The sequence below is a fragment of the Lampetra fluviatilis genome, chromosome 9 (assembly GCF_964198595.1).
Source record: "Lampetra fluviatilis chromosome 9, kcLamFluv1.1, whole genome shotgun sequence".
NCBI lineage: Eukaryota > Metazoa > Chordata > Hyperoartia > Petromyzontiformes > Petromyzontidae > Lampetra > Lampetra fluviatilis.
The window spans coordinates 10,807,740-10,831,153 of NC_136283.1; the positions used below are offsets into that span (position 1 = coordinate 10,807,740).

Consider the following 23,414-nt stretch of genomic DNA (forward strand, 5'->3'; position numbering starts at 1 on the left):
GGCGTCCTCATACACGGCCCTTTCACGAGTTGCTCACAATTAACAGCGCTCTCTTTACGGCCTTCTGCGAGAGATCAGGTGGCAGGGCTGAGCGGCAATTTTCGGGAGGGCGGTTTAACAAGCGGGCGTGCGTGCGTGCGTGTGTGGCACCGCACACACAGCAGCCCCCCCCATGCCCCACCGTCCTCCTCCCCGCTCCCCCCGTCACGGCCCCGGCTGAGCATGGCTCGGGGGCGAGGACTCTGTCTTGAGTCAATCGCCCACCCATGCACCCAGATGCAGCGTCTTTCCGCGTAACTTCTTTCTCGTTTGTTTTACATTTTTTCCCGCAAACGTGATTAGCAAGCGCATGCACACGTGCGGCTGCAAGCTCGCACGCTTAACGCGTGCAGATAATGCGCACACGCGTGCGTGCGTGCGTATGGTGACTGACTTAACAGACTGGGTTTGTCGGCTTGTTTTATTATCTCTCTCCTTTCCGAGGGTCATCCCCCCCCCCCGCCCCCCCTTTGCCCGGTGCGTGGTCCGCGTGGCCCGTGAGAGCGACATGTTCCAACGGCGACGAGGCCCCCACCGTCCCTCCCCGACAGCCGTGCACACCCGACGGCCTCGTCGTGCTCGCGCGCCTGGTGGCGAACGTCGGCCGATCACGCAGCGAGTCTCGCGCGCTCTGCGACGACGCCGAGGGGTTGGTGACCTGTCCGCACGGAATGCCGAGTGCCGTCCCCAATCTCGGTCAAAACATTTTGCCAACGCGGACGTTGCTCACTCGGTATCCCGCGACAACAGCAGAGGGGGGGGAGGGGGCATGCGTCCCGATACATGACGCTCCTGAAAAGGAACCCCGCGGGGCTCAACGATTCCTCCCGACGTTCACGGAAGGATTACCATCACGCGGTCCGTCCACGTTTCCCGGGCCAGAGGGCGCAACGGCAGAGGGCTCTCGGCCCTCAATCCGAGGGCAGGCGAGTTCACATCCTCGTCAGGGGACCCCCCCCTCTCAGCCAATCATCGTCACCGTCATTCCGGGGTAAGCAAAAAGGGCACCGCTTTGCGGAAAGCCAACGGTGGTTGTTCTATAGAGATACTGAGCCTAGACAAGGGAATGTGGAATTGTGCAACATCACCTCCGGCCCGCCAATGAAGACAAAGGCCTACCCCCTGGCCACCCAACAGGGCAGACATCGCGACGGGGACTCCACTCCACCAGCCCTCAGTGCGCCGGCCGCTTGGTGGCAACCGCTTACGCTTTGCGGAGCGTACCACTGGAGCTCCACGGAGCATTCAGCTGGAGCTCCACGGAGCATTCAGCTGGAGCACCATGGAGCATACCACTGGAGCTCCACGGAGCATTCAGCTGGAGCTCCACGGAGCGTTCAGCTGGAGCACCATGGAGCATACCACTGGAGCTCCATGGAGCGTACCACTAGAGCTCCACGGAGCGTTCAGCTGGAGCTCCACGGAGCGTTCAGCTGGAGCTCCACGGAGCGTTCAGCTGGAGCACCATGGAGCATACCACTGGAGCTCCATGGAGCGTACCACTGGAGCTCCACGGAGCGTTCAGCTGGAGCTCCACGGAGCGTTCAGCTGGAGCTCCACGGAGTGTTCAGCTGGCTCTATACAGAGCGGTTCCTGTGCTGCTCCACAGAGTGGTTCCTGTACTGCTCCGCGGAGCGGTTCCCGTGGAGCTCCGCAGAGCGGTTCCCGTGGAGCTCCGCAGAGCGGTTCCTGTGGAGCTCCGCAGAGCGGTTCCTGTGGAGCTCCGCCGAGCGGTTCCTGTGCTGCTCCGCAGAGCGGTTCCTGTGGAGCTCTGCAGAGCGGTTCCTGTGGAGCTCCGCCGAGTGGTTCCTGTGGAGCTCCCTACAGTGGTTCCCGTGGAGCTCCGCTGAGCGTTCCACTGGAGCTCCGTACAGCGGTTCCCGTGGAGCCAGGCGTTCGGCTCCAGGCGCAACACTCTCGTGTAATTAACAGCAGAGCGCGAGAAACAACGTTTAATTAACGCTACGCTAATTACGCTAAATAGTGCCATTAACATGTTTATAAACAGGTGACAGCCCACGGAGATGTTAAACATACTTTGTTCCTATAAGAAGGGGGAATTTGTACAACATTCGCAACGGAAGTGTTTCGGCAAATGATTTCCACGCATTTCTGATTTTTATTTGTGTAAGAAGCTGCAGGTTACATTTAATATTGGTCAAATGTGTTATTCTATTTGATGTCAATATATATTGTCCCCTCCAGAGTAAATAAGACAAATTACTGCATTTAAAGACTCCGACAGCTGGTGTCCCTGTGGAGAGACTGGCAAATGCCAGGGTAAGGTGGAATTTCCATCGCTGACTGGGGCCACCAATTGGATGTGCGCACCAAGCAACACCCATTTTGCACTGGGATATTGTGACCTTCGGCTGCAAGTAACTTATAATAATGCTGCTCTCTTTGTGACACCCGAGATCAATTCCCACTCACGGCCAACAACAGCGACAATCGTCTGAACCGGTCTTGGGCCTCCCCTGGGTCGACCCAGCATCCAATAAGCACATGGTGCGATGTGTAAGCATAGCCACTAGGGATACAAAGGTGGCGTGGTTCTGGCCACCTGGCCCCCTCATGTGCCCCAACGGTCTGCTAAGCCTCTGCAAAAGTGCTTCATGTTCTTTGGTTCGTTCGGTAAAGTCACATAGATAGAACAATAATAATGTGAATAAAAGAATAAAATAACATTTTACATAAAAAAAAATATAAATAGAAATATTTATCGACTTTGTCTTTTTTAAAATTGTTATCATTTTTATTCACTTAATTATTACTTTTCTATCCACGTGACTTTATGAATTCCTGCAGTCACGAAAGTTTTAATTCAAAATTAAATAGATGTTCGTCGTTGCAAGTATTTGTGTGCTTGTGTACATGTGTGCTGGTCCTGGGCATCTCCTAGGTCAACTCAGCCTCAAATGTGTATCTGGTGCACTTTGCATACATCAACAAAGGAGCCAATAAGGTGGATGTGTGTGATGCAAGCCACAACAAAACATCGTGGGTCGTTCTGGCATTTAGAGGTGCAATCTAATCGGCCTTGCCCCAACAGTCTATAAAGTCTACAAGGAAGGTCTTTTCCTTTCTCTGAGCCTGCCCGTATGTGTGCACATGGTTTCCATATACATCAACCTTCATTAGCTTGATGTATATGGAAAGCATAGTGGCAATAAAATCAAGTGAAAGCGCTGTACAGACAAAATATAATTAACAAAAATATATCGCAATGCTCATTTACAAAACTACTTTAAAATAAATCCAAGTAATTTTCTGCTTGTATGAGCATTGCGGCCGTGCTCATCTCTTGTTGACAGCCCCGAGCGAGTGGTGGAAATTCCTCATTCCTATGGCAGGGTCGAGTAACTCCACAAAGTGGTGCTAATGATCGAGCACCACTTTGTGGGATGACGCTCACACTGTGACTTTAGGTGAATAATCATCCTTTCAAAAAATGCAAATTAAACGTCTTACAAAGTGTATAATCCTTCTCTAAGTACGGCAACTTAAAACATCAGAAAGGGCAACACGTGACTGTGTGGACACTCATGCAGCCGAGCGTGGGGGTGCTGCAGCTGCGCCGACAGCAGCGGATGTCACACAGAGTCCTCCTGCTCCTCCACGCAGGTGAACTGAGGCACGACGCACGGCGCCACTCTCCGCACCGCACGCACACTCATGCACACGCACACGCGCACACACGCGCGCACACGCACGTGCACACGCACACACGCAGACAAGCGCGCATGTACACACACGCGCACATGTACACACACGCACACACGCGCACACGCGCACACGCGCACACACGCGCACACACACACACGCACGCACACACGCACATATGTACACACACACGCACACACACACACGCATGCACACACACACGCACGCACACGTACGCACACGCACACATGTACACACACGCACACACGCACGCATGTACACACACGCACGCATGTACACACAAGCACACACGCACGCACACACGTACACACACGCACACACACACATGCACGCAAGCACACACACGCACGCACATACACGCGTGCACGTGAGTCGCCGCAAAGTGACGCGCGTGCTCGTCAGCGTGGGCGTCCCGCGTGGCCGGGCCCCAGATGTGTTTCCTGTCGGCGCTGCGGCCCTACAAGTGTGACGGTAGCGGTCACTGACCACCACTCACAGCTCACCGGCGCGGTTCATGTGGACGCCGTCACGGCACCATCGGGGGACTCCGACGTCAATTACATCTGCGCACCGTTCTCAGTTTCTTCGGTAACCTGGTTGTTTTTGCCCCGATTTCTATTCGCTTCGTTGTTGTACTTGGTTTTGACGCGATTGCTTTTGTTGTTTTAGTCACCCAGGTGACTCTTAGCAAATGAGACTCATCCTGGTCTCTTGAGTTACCACCACCTGGCTCAACTTGAACTTGATTTTGAAACGCTTCTGATGGTCCCACACGCTTCCCTTGATGCGCAATGCACTGGTTGTATGACCACGACAGTTTTTAATCACCGCACGGAAGAAATCTTTGTCTCAATCAAGCCACCCACCGTCCACAACTCGCTTCATTGCCACTTAAAGAACAACTATTTTAGATGCACATTACTATTTCGCTGTGCCGCCACGTAGCAGGCACTGGGAGCCATGTCAAGGGATCAATGATCCCCTGACTTTCTTCCTATTTTGCCGGATTTTTCAGAATTTACAATTTTTCAGTTAGCACGCGAAACAAACTGCTTGCAAACAGCTGCAAAAAAAAAGAAGAAGACGTCACCGACTGACGTGACATCCGCGCTACCACCTTCCGACTGAACACTTTCCACTTGCTGGAGCACCAATTCTTTGTATGCGTCCACAAAGATAAGGGCCGGTGGGTTTTTAAATCCTTTATATTAAGTTCACTTGCTTGCTTGCGCGCTTACGACCGTGCAAATCTTTTGGTCGTTTTTTAACCCACTTCCCGTGATCCAATCGAGCTGACATTTTGCACACAGACTCGTTGTGCGTGACAATTTATTTTCTTGCAAAATTTTTTCCAAAATTTTCTACTTTTCAGGAAAAAAAAATTTTCATATAGAATTTAAAATACTAATGTGATAAAAATGAAACTCTTACTCAAGAAAAACAGAAATGAATAATAAAATAAAACCGATGCCACGCATATAAAGGATTTACGGGGTTAATTTTTTTTGGACTGCGTTTTGCTCGAGCGGACGGGAAGGATGTGCGGGCCTCTGGTTTCCCAGTCGCTGGTTTCGCCACATCCGAGCTCCGTCACCCTCGCCCGCTCGCCTGCTCGTCCGCTCCACCGTGTCCGAGCACAACGTGGGACTGCGGTTGAGCACTTCCAGAAGTCCTGGAATGCCGACGGCATCTCTCTCTCTTGTAGTAGCAATAACTGAGAAGGCCACATCAAGGAAGACTGCCCTTGCACGTGGAACAGTGCAAGGGCAGTCTTAACAGGCTGAGTACTGACTCTGCAAGTTGTGGGATCTGCCAGGGAGAAGGCAGTAATGGAAAGTTGTGGCGGACTAACGGCACTTGTCGTGATGCCTCATGAAACTTCGTGACCTGCTCGCCTTTTTTCTCTATTTTTTTTTTATTCTAAGAGCCAACCATGTCCATCCAGTGCTCACTGAGCTGCATTGGCTTCCGGTTGCAGGGCGAATCTATTACAAGGTTGCACTCATTACACACAAGGTGCTTGCCGCAAATGAACCACACCTTGCTGATCTTGTCAAGGAGCATAAGCCGCCATGAGAACTCGGGAAATCCTAGCAGCTGCTTTTGGCTAACCATCGAACAAAGACGGTCCCCGCATCGAGCACTTTCAGACGCGCTTCTGCGGCGGTCTGGAACGCTCTTCCTTCCGATATTAGGAAGCCACTGGAGCTATGCACTTTTAAATTAAGATTCAAAATAATTTATTTACAACTGACTTTTTGTGTTTAGTTTGTTGTCCCTCCCCTGCACCTCCGATTAGCACGTTTGGCTACGTATAGTGCACAAGAAATTCAACACGTACATATTTAGCATTCCCATCGTTTTTCTTTTCGTACTGTCTGTCGTTATAACGCGCTGACCCGCCGCTACTGGACACCTGTGAAAAAGAGCTTCATAGCTCATCGGATTCCCCCAGCTTAACATAAAGATGCCGATTAAAACTTGAATGTTGCTTCCGCAACATAGAACGCGTATGGGGCGATGAAGGAGGACGGTTCACCTGCTCAGAAACACTGGCTCCATCGGTTGGCCAAACAAAAGCCAACCAAGGAAGGCACCAGGAGACTCTGCTGAGACACGGCCGTGTTTTGCATCGATTACACTGGTCAACAAAAAAAAAATTCTGGCCTGGAATTTTGCAGCTGTTTTAGACTAATTTCAGGGTGCCGATTCCAAATCTGACCTCAGATTTGCTCTATCACATCTCATTTTTATGCTATCGGCATACCCCATTTTCATTGATTTTACCCGAAATTAACTCTGTCACTTATGATTGCAAGTTGTTACGAGTCAGTGACTGCTTTAGTGTTAAAATATGGTGCTGTATTTTTAGGATAGTGTGTTTATAATATAATTTTATGTAGATATCCACATCTATTTAATATTTTTCTTCCGCAGTTTTTATTGAAAATGCAATATTTTATATCTCAAAAACCTGATGCGATAGACAAAAACTGATGCCAGATTTGGAATCAGCACCCCAAAATTACATTCGAACCGTTGGAATACCTTATGCCAGAAAAAGTGTGTTGACCAGTGTTATCAGTCGACGGCCAGCCATGCCCAGCCCAGCCGCAGCTTGCCGAGCGGCAGGCTCAGCGACACGGCGACACGGCGGGGGGTGGCCTCGTCGCGATCGGTCGACCGTGACGCCGACAGATACGCGCGACGACGAATCGTGCGCACGGCACCCGACTTCCCCGCGCTCACGCAAATCACGCGGCCGATGTTACATTCATGCCACCGAGTCAAAAACAAAATACGAGCAACCAGATGGGGAAACCAATACAAAGCAGTAAAAACCACGGCAAAAATAATAATAACAACACAATTCTTTAACTGAATCGCGACCCAAGATCGTCGCAACGATTCTGTGGGGAGGAGGAGAGGTCGCATGGCACGGTCGCCCGGTGGGGGGGGGGGGTCTGCAAGGCACCGCCACTACGTTGGCGGGCGGGGTCCGGTTTGGGTGACGAGGTGCGCACGGCAGTGAAAACGCGTCCAATTACCTCCATGTCCTTCTCATTCACCGTCCACTCCCCCTCCGAGTCACCTGCAGCAACGGCAACGACAACAAGAAACACAGCACACGTGTAAATCACCGCTCGGCCATCAGCTGCAACCTCGCACAGTTTATCCCGGTGATTAATTGGCATCCCGGCAAAACCACGCACGCACACACGCACGGCCAAAGTTGGTACATCAAGCAGCTGGCTAATCCCCAAACCAGAAGCCACCACCCGCCCCGCGCCACCTCCATTAACTATAACTGCCTTTACATCCAGTGCTGGAGGTGTAAATCATGTGGAGACAACTTAATGGCTTGATTTGTTTGCATCCAAATAATTTGGTCGATAGCTATTGACTGGCGCGTGGATGTGGACAAACAATGGGGAGCCAGGCATGCTAAGCGGTGGTGGCATAAATTCTGGAACGGAGGTCCCCTTGTTGAGGTTTCTTTATTTAAAAATTGCTCGTACCGACGGTAGCACATTCGCCGCTCGTTGCAGAGTCCGCGGTTCGAATCCGGCAAGCCTCCCTGGTTAATATTGCAGGTGTATTCACCATAAATACGAGCCATCTGCATCACAGCGCACATTAAAGATCCCCCGGTGCCATTCGAATCGAGCAAGCCATTGCGTGCTAGCGCCACGGTCCAAATGGGACAAATAAAAAAAATGACCCACATACGACTCATTTTGTATTCCACACAGCAGCAATCATCGCCCCCTACTGGCAGACTAACGCCTGCTTGCAGGCCGTTGCTCGGTCACCGTGTGCCGCAGATGGGTAGCTGCGACTGGGGCGTGCTATTTGAATGTTTGAGATGAGATGTGATTCAAGGCACTTTGAGTTGTCGAAGCACTTAACCAAGCGCCGTTAAAATGCGAAGGATTATTATATATATAACTGGGAATGGCGAAAACAAAAGATGGCCTAGTGGCCATCCCGGTGTGTGTCACAGGACTGGAGTCTCTCTCTCTCTTCCTTATCGTATGGTACTTGAAGCAAAACTGACAAAACATTACAAGTAGGATGTTCAACTTGGCAAATCCACTGAAGACTTTGGAAGTTGCTTGAAGAAGATGAGAACCTTTGCGTGGTTTTCCCTTGTTACGAGCAAAAACACGAGTGTCGTCAAATTGGGTGACCGGCCGAAGCAGAGATGCTACTCGTCCCTCCGGCCAGAAAAGCGACGGCAGAAAGTGTCGCGGAGTGCTGAGTCAGCGCCGATGAGATCCTGGCTCGCCATTAAAGCAGGTTCGAAAGTGGAGCGAATTAAACGGTCTCAGCATGGCCACAGCGACTACACCACCCAATACACCACACAGCAAAACGCTACGTATTTGCCTCGGTCAACCTTGCCTCCAAGAGATTATGTTAAAACCACAAACCACCCACTCGTATCACAAGCAAGAGGCAGTGCAGTCAATATATTGCGTTAGAAAATATGTGAACGTTGACCAAGACAGAGTCTGACCAGACAAAGGCTGATTCTGATAAGAGGCTGCACTGCCAGGCTTCTTGAATGACAGAAGCAATGTTGTCAGAGGCTGCAGCAACAGCGGCTGCCATGACAGACAGACGCTAGCCTAACAGCGGATGGCCCCGACAGCAGCTGGCCTCAACCAGCCCGGTCATACAAGAGGCCGTCTCAACAGAGAAAGGCCCAATAGCAACTGGCCTGACGGAGGCCACCCTGATACCAGCTGGCCACAAAGATGTTAGCCTGACGGAAATTGGCTGGACACAGGCAAGCCCAGGAGAGAAGGGCCCGATAGAGAAGGGCCCAACAGAGAAGGGCAAGACAGAAAAGGGCAAGATCGAGAAGGGCTGGCGCCTGCGGGAAGCCGCCTGTTGTCTGTCGAGAGGCCGGCCTCAATGCGCTGCCCTTGGGCGGCGCAGGCCGGAAAGTGGGGGGGGGGGGGGGTGAGTGGCCCGGCGGGGGTGCAGCCGCGCTCCGCTCCCCGTCCCTCACAAAGCACCCGGCAGCGTCACACCTGAGCAGGAAATAAATGGTGGCCTATTCATGTCAATTGGCGGGCGTTAGGGTTTAAACGAGAATAAATGTAAACTTCAGCCACAAATTCCCTCCAAATTTGTAAGCCTCCGCTCCAGCTTATTGCCTCCCTACCTCCCATAAATTCTGATTTGACAGAAAGCAATATTCGCCGTGTTTCACGCACGTAGCCACTTTGCTGCAAAGCCACAAAAAATGACGGCTGCGCCCGGTTTAACGTACAGAACAAACAGGCGGCGGCGGCATGTCGGCCGGCCGGCCCCGCACAGCGCGACTCGCACACGAATCGCACGGCCACGGCGCCCAAGCCAGAGAAGCCGCGAGCGCTCGTCATTATCATTCTAGGCTTCGCGCACGAGGCCGAATCGCGCACCCACGGTCGTGGGGCGGTCGGAGAGTCTCCTCCGGCTCGAGCCCGCGCTGGAAACTCCACGTTTCTACGACAAGGGCAATCGTTCCATGCAGTTTGCTCGCTGTCCACTTTTCACAAAGCGGTGTTTATTTTATAGACCCCCCCACGGAGGTATGATTCATTTGACTCCCCGACTGGGAGTTGAACTCACACCCCTTCTGATTGTGAGTCCAGTGCCCGAACCGCAGCACCAGCTGGCTGGATTTTCATTTGTACATCATTATTTAAAGGTAATATGTAATAATGTATACACTTTGTTACATGTGTATACACTAAATATGATCCAACCTGCTCACACTGTGGTTAGAGACATTGGCTCACACGTGGAAGGTTGCGAGTTCAAATCCCATTCAGGGGCAACTCAGCAAATCATTCCCTCAGGAGGCAATAAATCTAGTACCACTTTGTGAAACGTTAACCTTGAGAGTCTGACAATAGAAACTGGCGCCCGTAACAGAAAACATGAAATTTCCTCCAATGGCTGGGAATTACCAATGGAGAAGATCTTAGTTTGATCAGGGAGGCTCTCAACAATATCCCACAAGTCTCTGAACAAACACCGGCGGACAACGGCACCGGACCTTAAATGTAAAAATTTGTTTGATTTATATATATATGTGTGTACAGCATGTACTCGTGCATTTATTCTTTGACACAAGTCCCGATGTAAACAGCCGTACCCAGAACAATACACGGGCGGGCTAATGTGTGAGCTTCGCAATGACGGAGAGCCACTGTCAGAAGCATTAGCCCAACACCACACATCCTTCATTGGGATTGACAGCGGGTGTGAAGGTGTTTTCCAGTTCATGAAGTGCGTGCAGACTATGACCGAATCACTCGGAAGGCCCCTAATCTCGTCAAGCCAAGCAGGGTTTCGAGCCTGGACCGTGCATGTATGGAGATTACACACTCGCGTAACAGTCGCTACAGGCTCGCCGCAGCGGGGCCACATTACCAACGGAGGGTATTGCGGCAATATCCATAGTTGTACTGTGCCATGCTGCAACATCTACGCTCCCCACCTTCACCAACCAGCACTGACCAGCACGGTTAAAGTATGCTCAATCAACTCACGACGACCTGCAAAAAATAAAAGTGTGTAGGCCCTCATCCAGCAGCGGATTTACCGCGGCGCAAGCGAGGAGCACACGAGGCGCCACCGCGCGCGCTTAAGCGGCCGGACGTACCCAAAAAATAATCCAAATTCACGGCCCAACCCAAACGGAATAAGAGAACGCCCTTTTGCCAAAAGGCACCGTCCGTTCCATTACTCATCGGGGGAAGGGGATGGGGCGGCTGGGAGCGCAGAGCCAGGGCTCGGCAGCCCCAGCTGTTCGCGGGGGCAAGCGGGAGGACTTGGAGAGAGGGGGGGGTGAGGTGGGGGTTGGGGGGGCGGGTTGGAAAGGGCAGGGGGGCGAGGGGGGGGCAGGTCGAGGCGGGGCAGCCGAGCATCGCGAACCGTTACGTGAGACCACGGGAAAACTTTATCCGGGAGACGACGTGCGGATGGAAGAGGTGATCTTCGGTGAAATGACCCGGGCTCTGCAGAGGGGTTTGGGTGGCTGCCAAGCCAAGCGCAGTGCCTGCCCCTTACCTCTTGGTTCCCCTACAGGGAGATGAGCTTTATATTTGGTCGCAGGTGTGTGGGTGTGTATATATGTGTGTGTGCATAGCTGTATCTCCACAATCAAACGGCCTAGAGAGGTTACTTTGGTCTCGAATGAAAGCTACGTGTGTGTGTCTTCTCGGAACGACCAACATTTCAAACGTACAACTTTGGCATTTTGCTGTAAGGATACATATTTTTTTTTAAATCTAATCGTGTCGCGGGAGCTCGAAGAGGACGTTCCAAGCCGAATTGAGCTGCACCATTCACGTACCGTGCGAGCCACGCGTCGGCGGCGGGGGTTGGGGCATTAAAGGCAACGGTTAACCACCCTTCAATACCCCCCTTAAACTTATTAGTAGCAAGCGATCCATACCATCAGCATTATCATTATTAGCGAGATGGGCATATTCTGCGGGTTTCATGCATCTACTCGGGGTCCGTAGGTTTCGGTGACAATGTGCAAGACGCTACGGGGCCAAAATAAGGAACAAAAATTAAACGTGTAGCCAGCTGCCCCTAAGGGCTTGCCGCCCAGCCAGATTTGAGGTTGCGATGATCGCGCTCACGTCGTTAAGGGCAGTTGCACTCTCTCCCCCAACGCGGGCAGCTCAGGAATCCCAAACCGACACTTGGTAGGACGGGCGGATCGACAGCAGCGCTCGCTCCGCAAACGTAACGCTAAAAACGTATATATATAATATATAAAAAATGTCCCAGACGTTTGTGAACAACCTTACCAGACTTACATGGAACTCAGCTGTCAGTGACACCGAAATGAGATCTATATATGTGTATATATAATTCAGATGCTGCATATTATAAATGCAAGTGTAGTATTTCAAACCATACACGCATGGCTTAAATTCCCACCGGCGATGACAAAACGGGGTAGACTTTTGTCGCAAGTCCACAGTGGCTGTCTCGCAGGATTTCTGGCCCCCACCACAGGAATGTGGAATGCCCCCACCGGTTCAGAACTGAAAATGTTGATATACACCGCTAACGGCGTATTTGAATATTGGGACACTCCGAAAGGACAACTTATTAATTCATATTTATGTTTACATTTACGTGAATACTGGGATTCAATACAATCACCCCCTTCTCCACCGCACCCCCCTAATGGCCTTAACAAAGATACTCATCACCGAGGATCAAACTCGGGTGCCTGGGTTCGTAGCGCAGCGCGCCAACGACTGAACTACCACTGCCCACACGCGCACTTACAGGCGTGCACAGACACATTCACACACATACTCTTGTACAAAGATGCTCAAACGCACGTACGCACGCACACACACACACTGGCACATGAACGCAAGCACACACATTGACCTAAGCACACTCTCGAAAAGACGCGCGCACACACAAATACGCTTCAAAGCGTGTAAATGTCACTACAGAAACCACAAGTTGCCAGCACACTCGCAAAGAGTTGATATTACCAAAGGTCGGTGTTTTGTTTCACTTGCACCGAGCCAGCCCAAACTCCAGTGCTTCCCCACCTTTATACATTTCACGAGGAAACTCACTTCTTTAGCTTTACTCCATGTGATCCCGAGTCGAGAGTGAAGTGGGGCTCTCTCGGGGGGGGGGGGGGGGGGAAGGGACCGTGTTCCTCTACATTGGGGTCAACTCAAGTCCCTCCGCTCTCGGCCAGAGCCGTGACCATTTAAAAAAAACTCAAAACTAAACTATTTTTTATTTTACCGGGCAAGGCCCCCTGAGCGATGTAGCTGCTTTTCAGAAGCGGCCCGGCCACAAAAGATAACTCAACAAAGTGGCTGATCACGTGGGACATGCATAGCAGCCAAATACTCTTAAACGTATGTTCATTCTAGTTGTGGAGGGAAAAACCGGAGAAGCCGGAGAAAAATCCACACAACCACGGCGAGAGAGAACATGGAAACTCCGAGTATACAGGCATCGTCAGGGTCAGGGTCAAACCCACGACCTCCTGCATACCACCACGGGACCCGTTCCTCCCCACAGCAGCACGTACAGAAGCGACCCTGTCTCGCCCAGTACCGGCAATCGGGCTGAACGTTACCGCGTTACACCGGTCTGTGGACAGCTCTGGGCTGGCGGTGGTGACGTTTCCACATTGCTGTGGAATGCCCGTTATAAGACTCCCGACAAAGTAGTACTAGATTTATTGACCCCAGAGGGATGATGAGCCGCAAATGAGGATTTGACCCTCAAGAACTTATAATTGTGAGATGGATAATTGGACAGCAGCATTACTTGGGCGGATTAATTTCGTAAGAAAATGTACGGTCATATTCATGTGTATTTTATGTTATTTATTTGGATTTACTGTAATGACCCTAACGCTGGTGAGGCCGTGCCTGGAGTGTGCAGCAAGGAACATTCCCTTTGCTTGAATCAGTCTCTATCCACTGTTGAGCCTGAATCCGAAATAAAAAAATCCCTACATGCGTAAAATTGCAGACATTGTTTCAGGGAAGATTTAGGCTGGGGAAAGGACACGTAACGGCCTACTCACGCGGCTCACCTACGTGGGACAAGCCTTTCATAAGATGGCTGCAGCGGGAATCGAACCTATCGCTTTGCCTCGTGGGGGCAGGAAGAGCTAATCGGCAGAGGTCGCACCGACCAAACACAATGCCGGAGCCTGCGGTGTGCGTGGGCCTGGGGCCATGCGGCGGCCTCCGTGTCGGGCACGGCCCGGGTTGTGTGATGTGTGTATGTTCAACTTCTTTCTCGGCCAACCGTCCTAATCGGAGGGGCGGGGGAAGGACAACAAACTAAACACAAAAGGCAGTTCAAAAGAAATGAGTTTTCAACCGAGATTTAAAAGTGCATAGCTCCAGCGGCTTCCTAACATCGGAAGGAAGAGGCGCTGCCGCAGAAGCGCACCTGAAAGCGCACGACGATGCGGTGACCGTCTTTGTTCGATGGTCAGCCAGAAGGCCGCCGCGAGGAAGACCGGAGTCCGCGTGACGGTTTACGCTCCTTGACGGCAAGGTATTGTGCGGTTCACTTGCGGCGTGCACCGTGTGTGTAATCCGCTGGGGCTTCTTCTCTTGCGAGAACGCTGTGCGAGCCGAGAGCGCCCGCCGTGCCACGCGAGCGCCGTTTCCGATGCTCAATTTGCGGCGTGGTGCTTCATTAGGAGCAGGTGGGGTGGACGGTGTGAACTGGGTTTCGTCTCGCGCTGCGGAGGGCCCGGTTTATAGTCAAGGCGCCAGCCACGAGCGGTGAATTACGGTCGTCTCATTTTCTCGCGGTGGTGATGTCATCCTCCTGTGGCAAATGCTGCTCTCTCCTTCCCACAGAATATTGTTCATTTTGCTGAACCTGGTGGTGGAGGAGGTGGTGGTGAAGACGGAGTTGCTGACAATAGTGGTGAAGATGCCAATGATGATGATAATGAAAATGACGACAATGTAGTTGGTGATGGTGGTGGTGGTTTTCGTGTGATGATAGGCCCCTGAAATAAAAAAAAACCACCACCGTCTTAAGAGTCACGTACAGAGTGGGGTGAGCTCATCTCAACAGGGAGACAACTTGACTTTGACTCCAACTCGGCGAAATTTCATCAGCAGCAGCGTGGGTCACGTAAACAGCTGTGTTCAGTTGACACAGAATGGGGCCCGATAATCAGTTTAGGAATGTGTCAACTGTCACGCGCGCACGCACACGTGCAGTGCAGCGGCGCTTTTAAACCATTCACAATGCCCTCCTCGCGCAACAGAATGAGCGGGAGATGAAACGTCATGTCGGCACCCGAAAGCCCCCATTACGCCACCGCGGACGCTTTGCGAAAAATCGGCGCGCAGCAAAGCAAGAGGCGCGGGCCCGAACGAGCTGCGAGAAAACACGGAAACACGCGGACGCCCGAAGAGCGAACGATGCGGGGGGAGGAGGGGGGGGGAGGAAAACGCGCGCGTAACGTGCGTTTGGTTTGTGTGCGCGTGTATTGTATACATCGTATTTCTTTTATTTATCTACGGAACGAGTAGATCGCGATGGAAGGAGGCGGCGATAATGTAACACTTTCCCGCTGGTGGATCTTAGTCGGCGCCAGGTGTCGGAGAGGCGTGCTGACACCGTGTAGAAAACAGCTATTAAAACGCACGCCTCTCCATTCGCCGCACGCGGAGCGGCGGGAGAGAGGAGAGCTCGCCGCACGTCACGCAGCCGCCACGGCGCCCGCCCAACACCTACCCATCGCCTCCCCCTTCCCTCCCATCCCATCCCCTTCCACCACTCCCCCCCACCGCTCCCCCCCCCACCACCCTCCCTCCTCTTCCATTTTTTAATCAACCTGATCACTGGTCAGAACGATGCATAAATCAGGCCCTTAACGGAAAACGTCAGGGAGAAAAACGAGCTCATTTCTAGAGCGGCTCTCTCGCCGCCTCCCATCCATCTTGCTAGCGCATGCAGATCGCGGGGCGAGGGGAAATGTCAGCGGCTTCTCAACTCCGCCGAGTGTGACGGCCTCCACGACGTCACCCCGTGCTGCCCCCCCCTCCTCCTACGCCCCCCTCCTCTCGCCCACCACCAACACCGCCGCCCCCCACCCACTCCCACACAGCCCCCCCCCCTTCCCCAGCCTCACTCCTCACTCTTCCCTCGCCTGCCCAACTACACCTTCCCCGCTCTCGCCCCCAAACTCTCCATCACCGTCGCGCGCGCCCCTCCCTTCTCCCCTCCCCTCCTCTTACTCTCCCCGTTCCTTCCTTCTTTTGTACCCAACCACTCCATCTTTTCCACCCTTTCGATGAACAAAACAAAAACATATACGTGTGTACACACATGTAAAAACATTTTTTGAAAAAAATGTAATCAAATAAGAGAGGAGCCCGGGCCACACCGGGATTGAGAAATCTAACAATGGGGAGTGTGCCTCGGCGCAGGTCGAAACGGAAAAACACACCGCCCCAGCCGCCCCCCAACCCCGCACGACGCTGGGACAGCTTGATGGATCTGTTGCTCCTCAGCAGAACGGCGGAAGCGGCCCAAGGAGGCGGGCGGCCCAAGGAGGAGCGGGAGAGAGCTGAACAAACCTGGGAGGGGAGAGGCAGCGACAGCCGCCAAACCAAAGAGGCGCCTGTCATCGCCGGGCAAACTTGACTCGTCAGGGATCGGCGTAGCCGGGGCGGCTCTAGGTGTGTGGGATGGGCAGTGTTGTGCCGAGGAGATGAGACCGGGCCCTCCCATGGCAGGCGGGAGGGCATCGCCTCCCCCCCACATCCCTATTAATTCCCATCGACCGCCAACTAATGGGCGGGCACGCACAGGTGTCGGCGTGCGCCTGCCTGCCTGCCTGCCTGCCTGCCTGCCTGCGTGTGCCTATATTTACGGTCGGTAAGTAAATGTTCCGCGAGCAATTTCATTAACGGTGCCTCGACTCGCGTTTGCAAGGTTGCGACTTCAATTGCGGGTCGAGGGTCAACTCGGGCGACCACCACCACCACCACCCTTCACCCCTCTGGGATCGATGAAACGAGCAAACAGCCATTTTGATACAAGTGAGCGTTTCAAGGAGAGACTGTCCTCTGCCATATAAACGTGGAATTTCCAGAAGCGAATCGCCCGACCCTCATTTGGGCAATGAATCCACTCTGCCTCCAAAATATTTGTAATGTGGAAACGTCGTTTTTATTCACAGCTATTTCATTCTGCGATGATTAGGGTTTCCCACCGAGTTATGATTATTTTCAGCTCCATTGGGTGCGATCGGCAGATCCGTTAAGACAGCCGGGCTGCCGCTCTAACCCACGCACACGCACGGCAGAGGTGGTGGCCCACCGCCAAAAGCCACCACCAGCTGTTCAACCTGTGCCCGCTCACAGCCCCGTGCATCCGGGCTGGCCCGCTGCCTGCACCCGGGCCAGCGAGCGGCCGAGGCAAGCGAGTGGAACGGCCCACACCTGGGAGCACCTGGTTCAGCTGCCCGCATGCCCCCACCCCCTCCCTCCCACCCACCCCACGTGGCCACCCCCCGCGTGCCCCCCCACCCTCCTCCCGCCGGGCCCACCGCTCGGGGGGAGCGGCGCACCACGCATCGCGGGCTGGCGTTTTGAGGGCGTAGGTTCGACGCCACGCCCGGGCTGGTGGAAACATTGTCGTTCCATTAGACGGCTTTCGTTTAACGAGGTTGCGCCTTCCAGCGCGACGGACGGAGGCAGGTTCTGCCACACTGGAGCATTACGCTGAATTGTGACAACATCTAAATATGTAATTTGCTTAAAACTCTTGTGACGAGTATTCTCCGTTGGTCGACGGAGGCCAGCAGTGGATATTCTGCATTCTCACGGCAGGGCCAGACTCCGAGTAGCCTGGCCCCGTGACAGCCGGTGTTGATTAACTACGAGGTGGTGCTCATTTTCTCGACCACGAATGGGTGGAGTTGACCATGAACCCCGGATTACAACTCGTGACCTTCAGACTTGTGAGTTGAGTGGTCTGCTACAGCACCACTCAAAGCCCGATGTGTGTGTGTGTATATAGAAGGTGTAGTTGGCACAGTGGGGAGCACAGGTGGTGTGCGCATCTGCTAGCTGTCTCGGTGAGCCAACCTACGGCACGTGGGTCTGTTCCATGATCTCCTAACGGCGAGCCTTGGACACGTCACGTGGTCTCAAGGTGCACCTAGCCTGGCACAAGCACCGTGATAACGTCACCGTCACTTCAGGGCGAACAGCGGTTGTTGTTAATGTATATACAAGCACACACACCTGTATGGTAAAAACTATTCCAATTTGCGTCAAAGTTCTCCATTTGGGGCAAAGCTCGTCTCCCTTGGCTGCACCTAAACCAGTGGAAAAGAGTACACATTCCTCTATTGGTGACCAGTCTCTCGAGACACGAACAATAAAATAAAAACTACCGAATTCTAGATAAATCCTCTCACAGCGCTACATTGCACTGGTGCGTGCAATCTCTTCTTTTGCGCCCACATTCCCCCACAGGCCCCCCCCCCATTGGCCCACCGTGGCCAGGCCGCCCAGCACCCCACCCTCACCTTCCCCGCCCCCTCCCTTCAACGCCCCCCGCCCCCCCGGGCCGATCGATCGGGCTGACACGAGCGACACGCAGAGGTTGTTGAGTGCTCAATCGTCCCACCTTCACGTCGTTCATTCTCATTTCGGCCTGTCAGGCCTAGCCAGCAAGGCCTCACCTATAGCCAGGCCTGCGCCACGATTGCATTGCTTGCTCGCTCGCTCTCCCGCTCTCACTCACTCGCTCCCTTCACTCTCTCAACCACTCGCTTGCTCACTCACTCACTCTCTAACACTCACCCCCCACTTGCTTACTCTGTGACTTACACTCACCAATTTGCTCGTTCACTCACTCTGCCGCTCGCCTGCTCACTCGCTCATCATTCACACTCACTCACGAGATTTTCACTCACTCACTTGCTCACCCACATACTTTCCTAACTCACCTAAACACACCGTCAGCCACTCACACTCCCGCATTTGTTCTCACTCACCCACTCACTCGCTCCCTCACTCACTCATCCATCCACTCACTGACTTGCTTCACTTCTGCACTCTCCCACCCACATACCCATCCATTCACTCACTCACCTTGGCAGTGCTCACTTTAGAAATTCTGAAAGTATTTTTATTTTACCAGGTAAGGCCCACTAAGCTGCATAGATATTTTTCCAGAAGCGACCTGGCAACAAATGATAGCTCGACGAAGTGGCTTATCACGTGGCAATTTATAGCAGCCAGATACTCAACACACGTTTCTAGATGTGGAGAGAAAAATCGGAGGACCCGGAGAAAGATCCATGCGGAAACGGGGAAAACACGCAAACTCCAAATATACAGCAGGCATCAGGGTTGGGATCAGACCCACAACCTCCTGTATACCAGGCGAGGTAGTTAACATCTCACCCCCACGGCGCCCCACTCATTCCCCCTCTATCGCTTACTCACTTCACCTTGTGCGTGCGTATGTACGTACATGCGTGCACGTGCGTACGCAACGTTTCTCACCACGGAGACAGCGACACTCAGCTGCAGGCCTCACAGGCCTCCCACATCACGTACACTTGGACACACGTTTTACACTGTGAGCAGGAATACCGAGTGACACTAACACGGCAATCTCAAACAACTTTAGCAACGCTGCATTAACAAGCTACTCTAAACAGCATACGTACACAATCACATGGGGACGTATAACACATCGTGTGCGTGTTCATTGCGGGAAGAGCGCATGATTCACAATACGACGGGTGTGAGTTCAAACCCCAACCGGTAGACAACTCGGACTGCCGTCAACATTTCATTTGATCGGGGTCGATAAAACGACGACTTTGTGAGCAACCACGAGTGACCGAGCGAATGATAGATTCCCTCCTCGCAGTCAAAAATGTGGAATATTTCCACCACGAAACTCCGAATCACGAGCAGAAACGAGCGTCGCGCAATGCCCGTTTCGCGCTGGGAGGCCCTTGAATGTTGATTCCGAACGCTAACGACACGGCGGTTTCTCCCTGCGTGGAGCGAGAGAAGCCGAGGCAACAGCCACCCAACCGGCGACGCGAGAAGAGGAATAAAAAAAAAAACACACACCCGTCCCTTTCTCCGAGTAAAATGCGGGGCGGCCAGCTTCCCGGGGGCAGCCGAGCGAGGCGGCCTGAACGCCGGCTGAGCCGAGCCGCGCGGCGGCGGCGACGGCGGGAGGCACGGTGCGGCCGTAAGGGTTTGTGACGGGAGGGAATGCTGATGCATGGCACGGCGCGGCGCGCCCGCACGCCAGCGTAAGTGTGATGCATACGTTCGTCAGCGGGCAGCGCGGGCGGGCACCACTGCCCACCGCGCTGCCCGTCCACACCGCCTCTAGCGCCTGCCACACAAACACCGTGCAGAACCACGCAGGCTGCTGGCTGCTGTTAGCATGGCGTGCGAGGTGTGCGATACGGCCAACAACACACCCGGCCGCCTTTGACACCTCGGCGCTGATGTTTACACGGCACGCCAGGCAAGGCGTAGGCCTCGGACTCAGACTCAGGTCGCCAAGTTGGTAGCGCAGCGCCCTAACGACTACGCCGCCGATCCCGTGATGGAGACTTCATCATAACGGTGACGACTAAGCCAACAGTGCAGAGGTCCGCTGCTGGCGGACCCCCCCCCCCCTCCCTCTTGCCCCCCCCCACCCACCTCTCCAACTCCTCCGCCACTTTTATTGATTTTACCTAAGGCCATTGGGCTGGTGGAGTGTGCACTGTGTTAACCAACGCCTAATGGCGCTTCACAATTAAAACCCAAGATTGCTCGTCAGTTTTTTTTCCACATCCCAGGCCTCACTGGCGCGCGCGTGCACGGACTCGGCAGGGATTGATACAGCGCCGACATACGCCCGCTTCTCTCGACCATCTCTCGGCCGCCTCTCTGCCCCCCCCCCCCGCCAACCCCCAGTCTCATCGAGAGCCTCCGACTTCCACTCCCGCTCATCGCGCGGGCACGGAGCGCCGCCGCTAAATCACACGCTCATTATTTCCTCCGTCGCCACCGCCGCCGCCGCCGTCTTCACCCTCGCGCCGTCGTCGCTGGCCGCCGCCGCCTACCGCTCCCCGCTCCGCCTGGCCCGCACGACGGGGAGCTCGCCCGCTCTAATTGAATCAAGCGGGAACGTGGGACACGGTGCCGGGGGTGGAGGGGGGCGGTGGCGACGACGCGGACGACTACGACGACAAGCAACAAAAAAAACCAGTGAGCCCGTGACCTATTTGCATAAAGGGTAATGAATGACCGCGAGGGGTTAACGGTACGGGCAGAGCACTTAACCCACGTTCCGACTGCTTCAAAGCCTCGCTGATTTACAGTTATGCGTTTAAAGCTAAACCAACATCACCGAGGGGGGAAGAGGGCAAAATAAAAAAATAAATACAAATTAAATAAACCAACAAACCAATTTCCCACACGCCGGTATTTTTTTTTTGATCCCTGTTCCCATCTTCCTCGCTCACCCCCCCCAACCCCACTCCATCGGCAGGGAAGCTTTCATCTCCTTCACGGAGACTGGCCACTCCCACTGGCTGCAAAGCGCTCTTTGATGATGGTCTCCAAGTGACCACGGCACGGCGATTACTTTTCAATCTTCCCCCACAATCAGCTTCTAATTTCCTGTCCACGGCCGTCCCTTTCCACCTACCCACCGACCGACCGCCCTCCCCTTCCCTCCCTCTCCTCCCCCTCCCCTCCCCGAGCCGCCCCCATGAGAAATGAGAGAAGCCGGGGAGTGAAACTTTCCCGACTCGGGTTACGGGCGCTCACCTCCGCCGCAGTGTCCCCTCCATCACGCGCGAGCCGAGCGGTGGTACCCGTGGGAATGCCGCCCCCGCCCCCGTTGGGCCAGCCAGAGCGCGGTTCACACGGCACCGCCGCCACAAACCCACCAATCAATCCCGCGAAGGCATTCTCATAGTTTTTGAAGGCAGCCAATAGCCTAATTACTGCTGTGCCCGCATGGGCTGTCCGTCCGAGGCCACTTACATTTCATGATAACCACACGTGGTTGACCAACGATATCTGTAAACACAATTTTTTTTTTAATTCCGAATTGTTTTGTTTTACGAAATGCCGCGTACCGGTACCATTGGCGTCCATGGGCTACACGGCGAGTAAGTTAAACAGCTTTAAGAATTTACATCGGTCACGGTGCCCTCTTAACACTTCTAGAACATTCCTAGATCAGTCACACAACTCTCCAGGTTGCGCACCCCAACACCTACCACGCCCTTCGTGCGTGCGCTTCTGTGCGCACATTTCATCGTGCAGTCAATATCCCATCACACAATGGAGCCTCCCTTAACGGCCTGGCATGCCTGATTGTTTATTTTCCGAGCGCTGGAAATAGACGCGTGCATTAACTCGGAATCTTTATTTATCCTGGAGAAAGCTGATGAGCAATGAAGCTCTTTTTCACAGATGTCCAGTAGACTAACACCCACGACTCCAGGCGGCATTGCCATGCGCTACAAATGTCGACGTAGGCGATTTCCCGGGTCACCTGACACTGGTGTTTGGCTCTGTGCGCCAGTGCAAAGCTCCAACTCCAAAAGATGCAGAGTGCTGTTGTAAGGCAATGTTATGGCGGAGTGGTGGCGCCGTAGTTAGCGCGCGGCACTCTGACCGCAGCCAAACGAGTTAAATTCCTGGCCACGGCAATCATCAGTGACAGGTGATATCAGAACCCTTCCTGCCCTCCAACCCCTTGACTAACCCACCGTGACACCAGCGTCGAGAACTATGGACAACAATCGCCGATGACTGAAAAGGCACGGGGAGGCCCTCCACCAGCAGTGGCTTGAGAATGGCTGGAATTTATTTTTATTACGAGGAAAATGTTTCAAGATATATATATTCCTTCATGTGCACTTTGTATTATTTAACATGCAAAGCTAAACATTGCATGAGATACCCTTATACACACAAGACTAATATAGCCCAATGGATTGTGTCATTACAACCTATGCTCGTGTAAAGGCTTAAATAAATGTAAAGTTAATCATAAATAAACGTAATAAAACTTAATCATTTAATGCTGAACACAATTATTTAAGTAGCTTCAACCCAATACATTAGGACAATGATCGATGTTTAGCCATACAGTGTAGCCGGCACCAGGTACGTCCGCCTTTGTCTCCCCAGAGCTGATGTCTCTATACACAACACCAGCTGCCCGTTTAAGGCTGAGTCGACCTGAAGGCGGTAACAGGCAGGCTCAAGACACCAGGAGCATCCGATGCCCTGCACCACGGCCAGAAACCAAACCCAGCTCGCCAGGGTTGTAAGCGTGGTGCCCACACCAACACCGCACAACCGCTCCCCGCCCGTACGCACGCGCACGCACAATATGCAAGTGTGTGCGTGTATATAAAACATTGCACTTTCCTACATTAATGAACATGGCTAAATTTAAATGCAAATATCAGCACTTTATGGAGTGTGTTAATGAGCAATCTTGGGTTTTAATTGTGAAGCGCCATTAGGCGTTGGTTAACACAGTGCACACTCCAACCGGCCCAATGGCCTTAGGTAAAATCAATAAAAGTGGCGGAGGAGATGGAGAGGTGGGTGGGGGGGGGCAAGAGGGAAGGGGGGGGGGCCGCC

The 23,414-nt window shown here is 53.3% G+C and overlaps 1 protein-coding gene across 1 annotated transcript in view; it reads right to left on the bottom strand.

Moving 5' to 3' along the window:
- ZCCHC7 (zinc finger CCHC-type containing 7) overlaps nucleotides 1-23,414 on the bottom strand; it is a 212,547-nt gene that overhangs the window by 124,588 nt on the left and 64,545 nt on the right. The window contains exon 3 of the mRNA XM_078859762.1: nucleotides 7,272-7,315. Coding sequence (XP_078715888.1) covers nucleotides 7,272-7,315 — 44 coding nt within the window. The remainder of the gene's footprint in view (nucleotides 1-7,271; nucleotides 7,316-23,414) is intronic.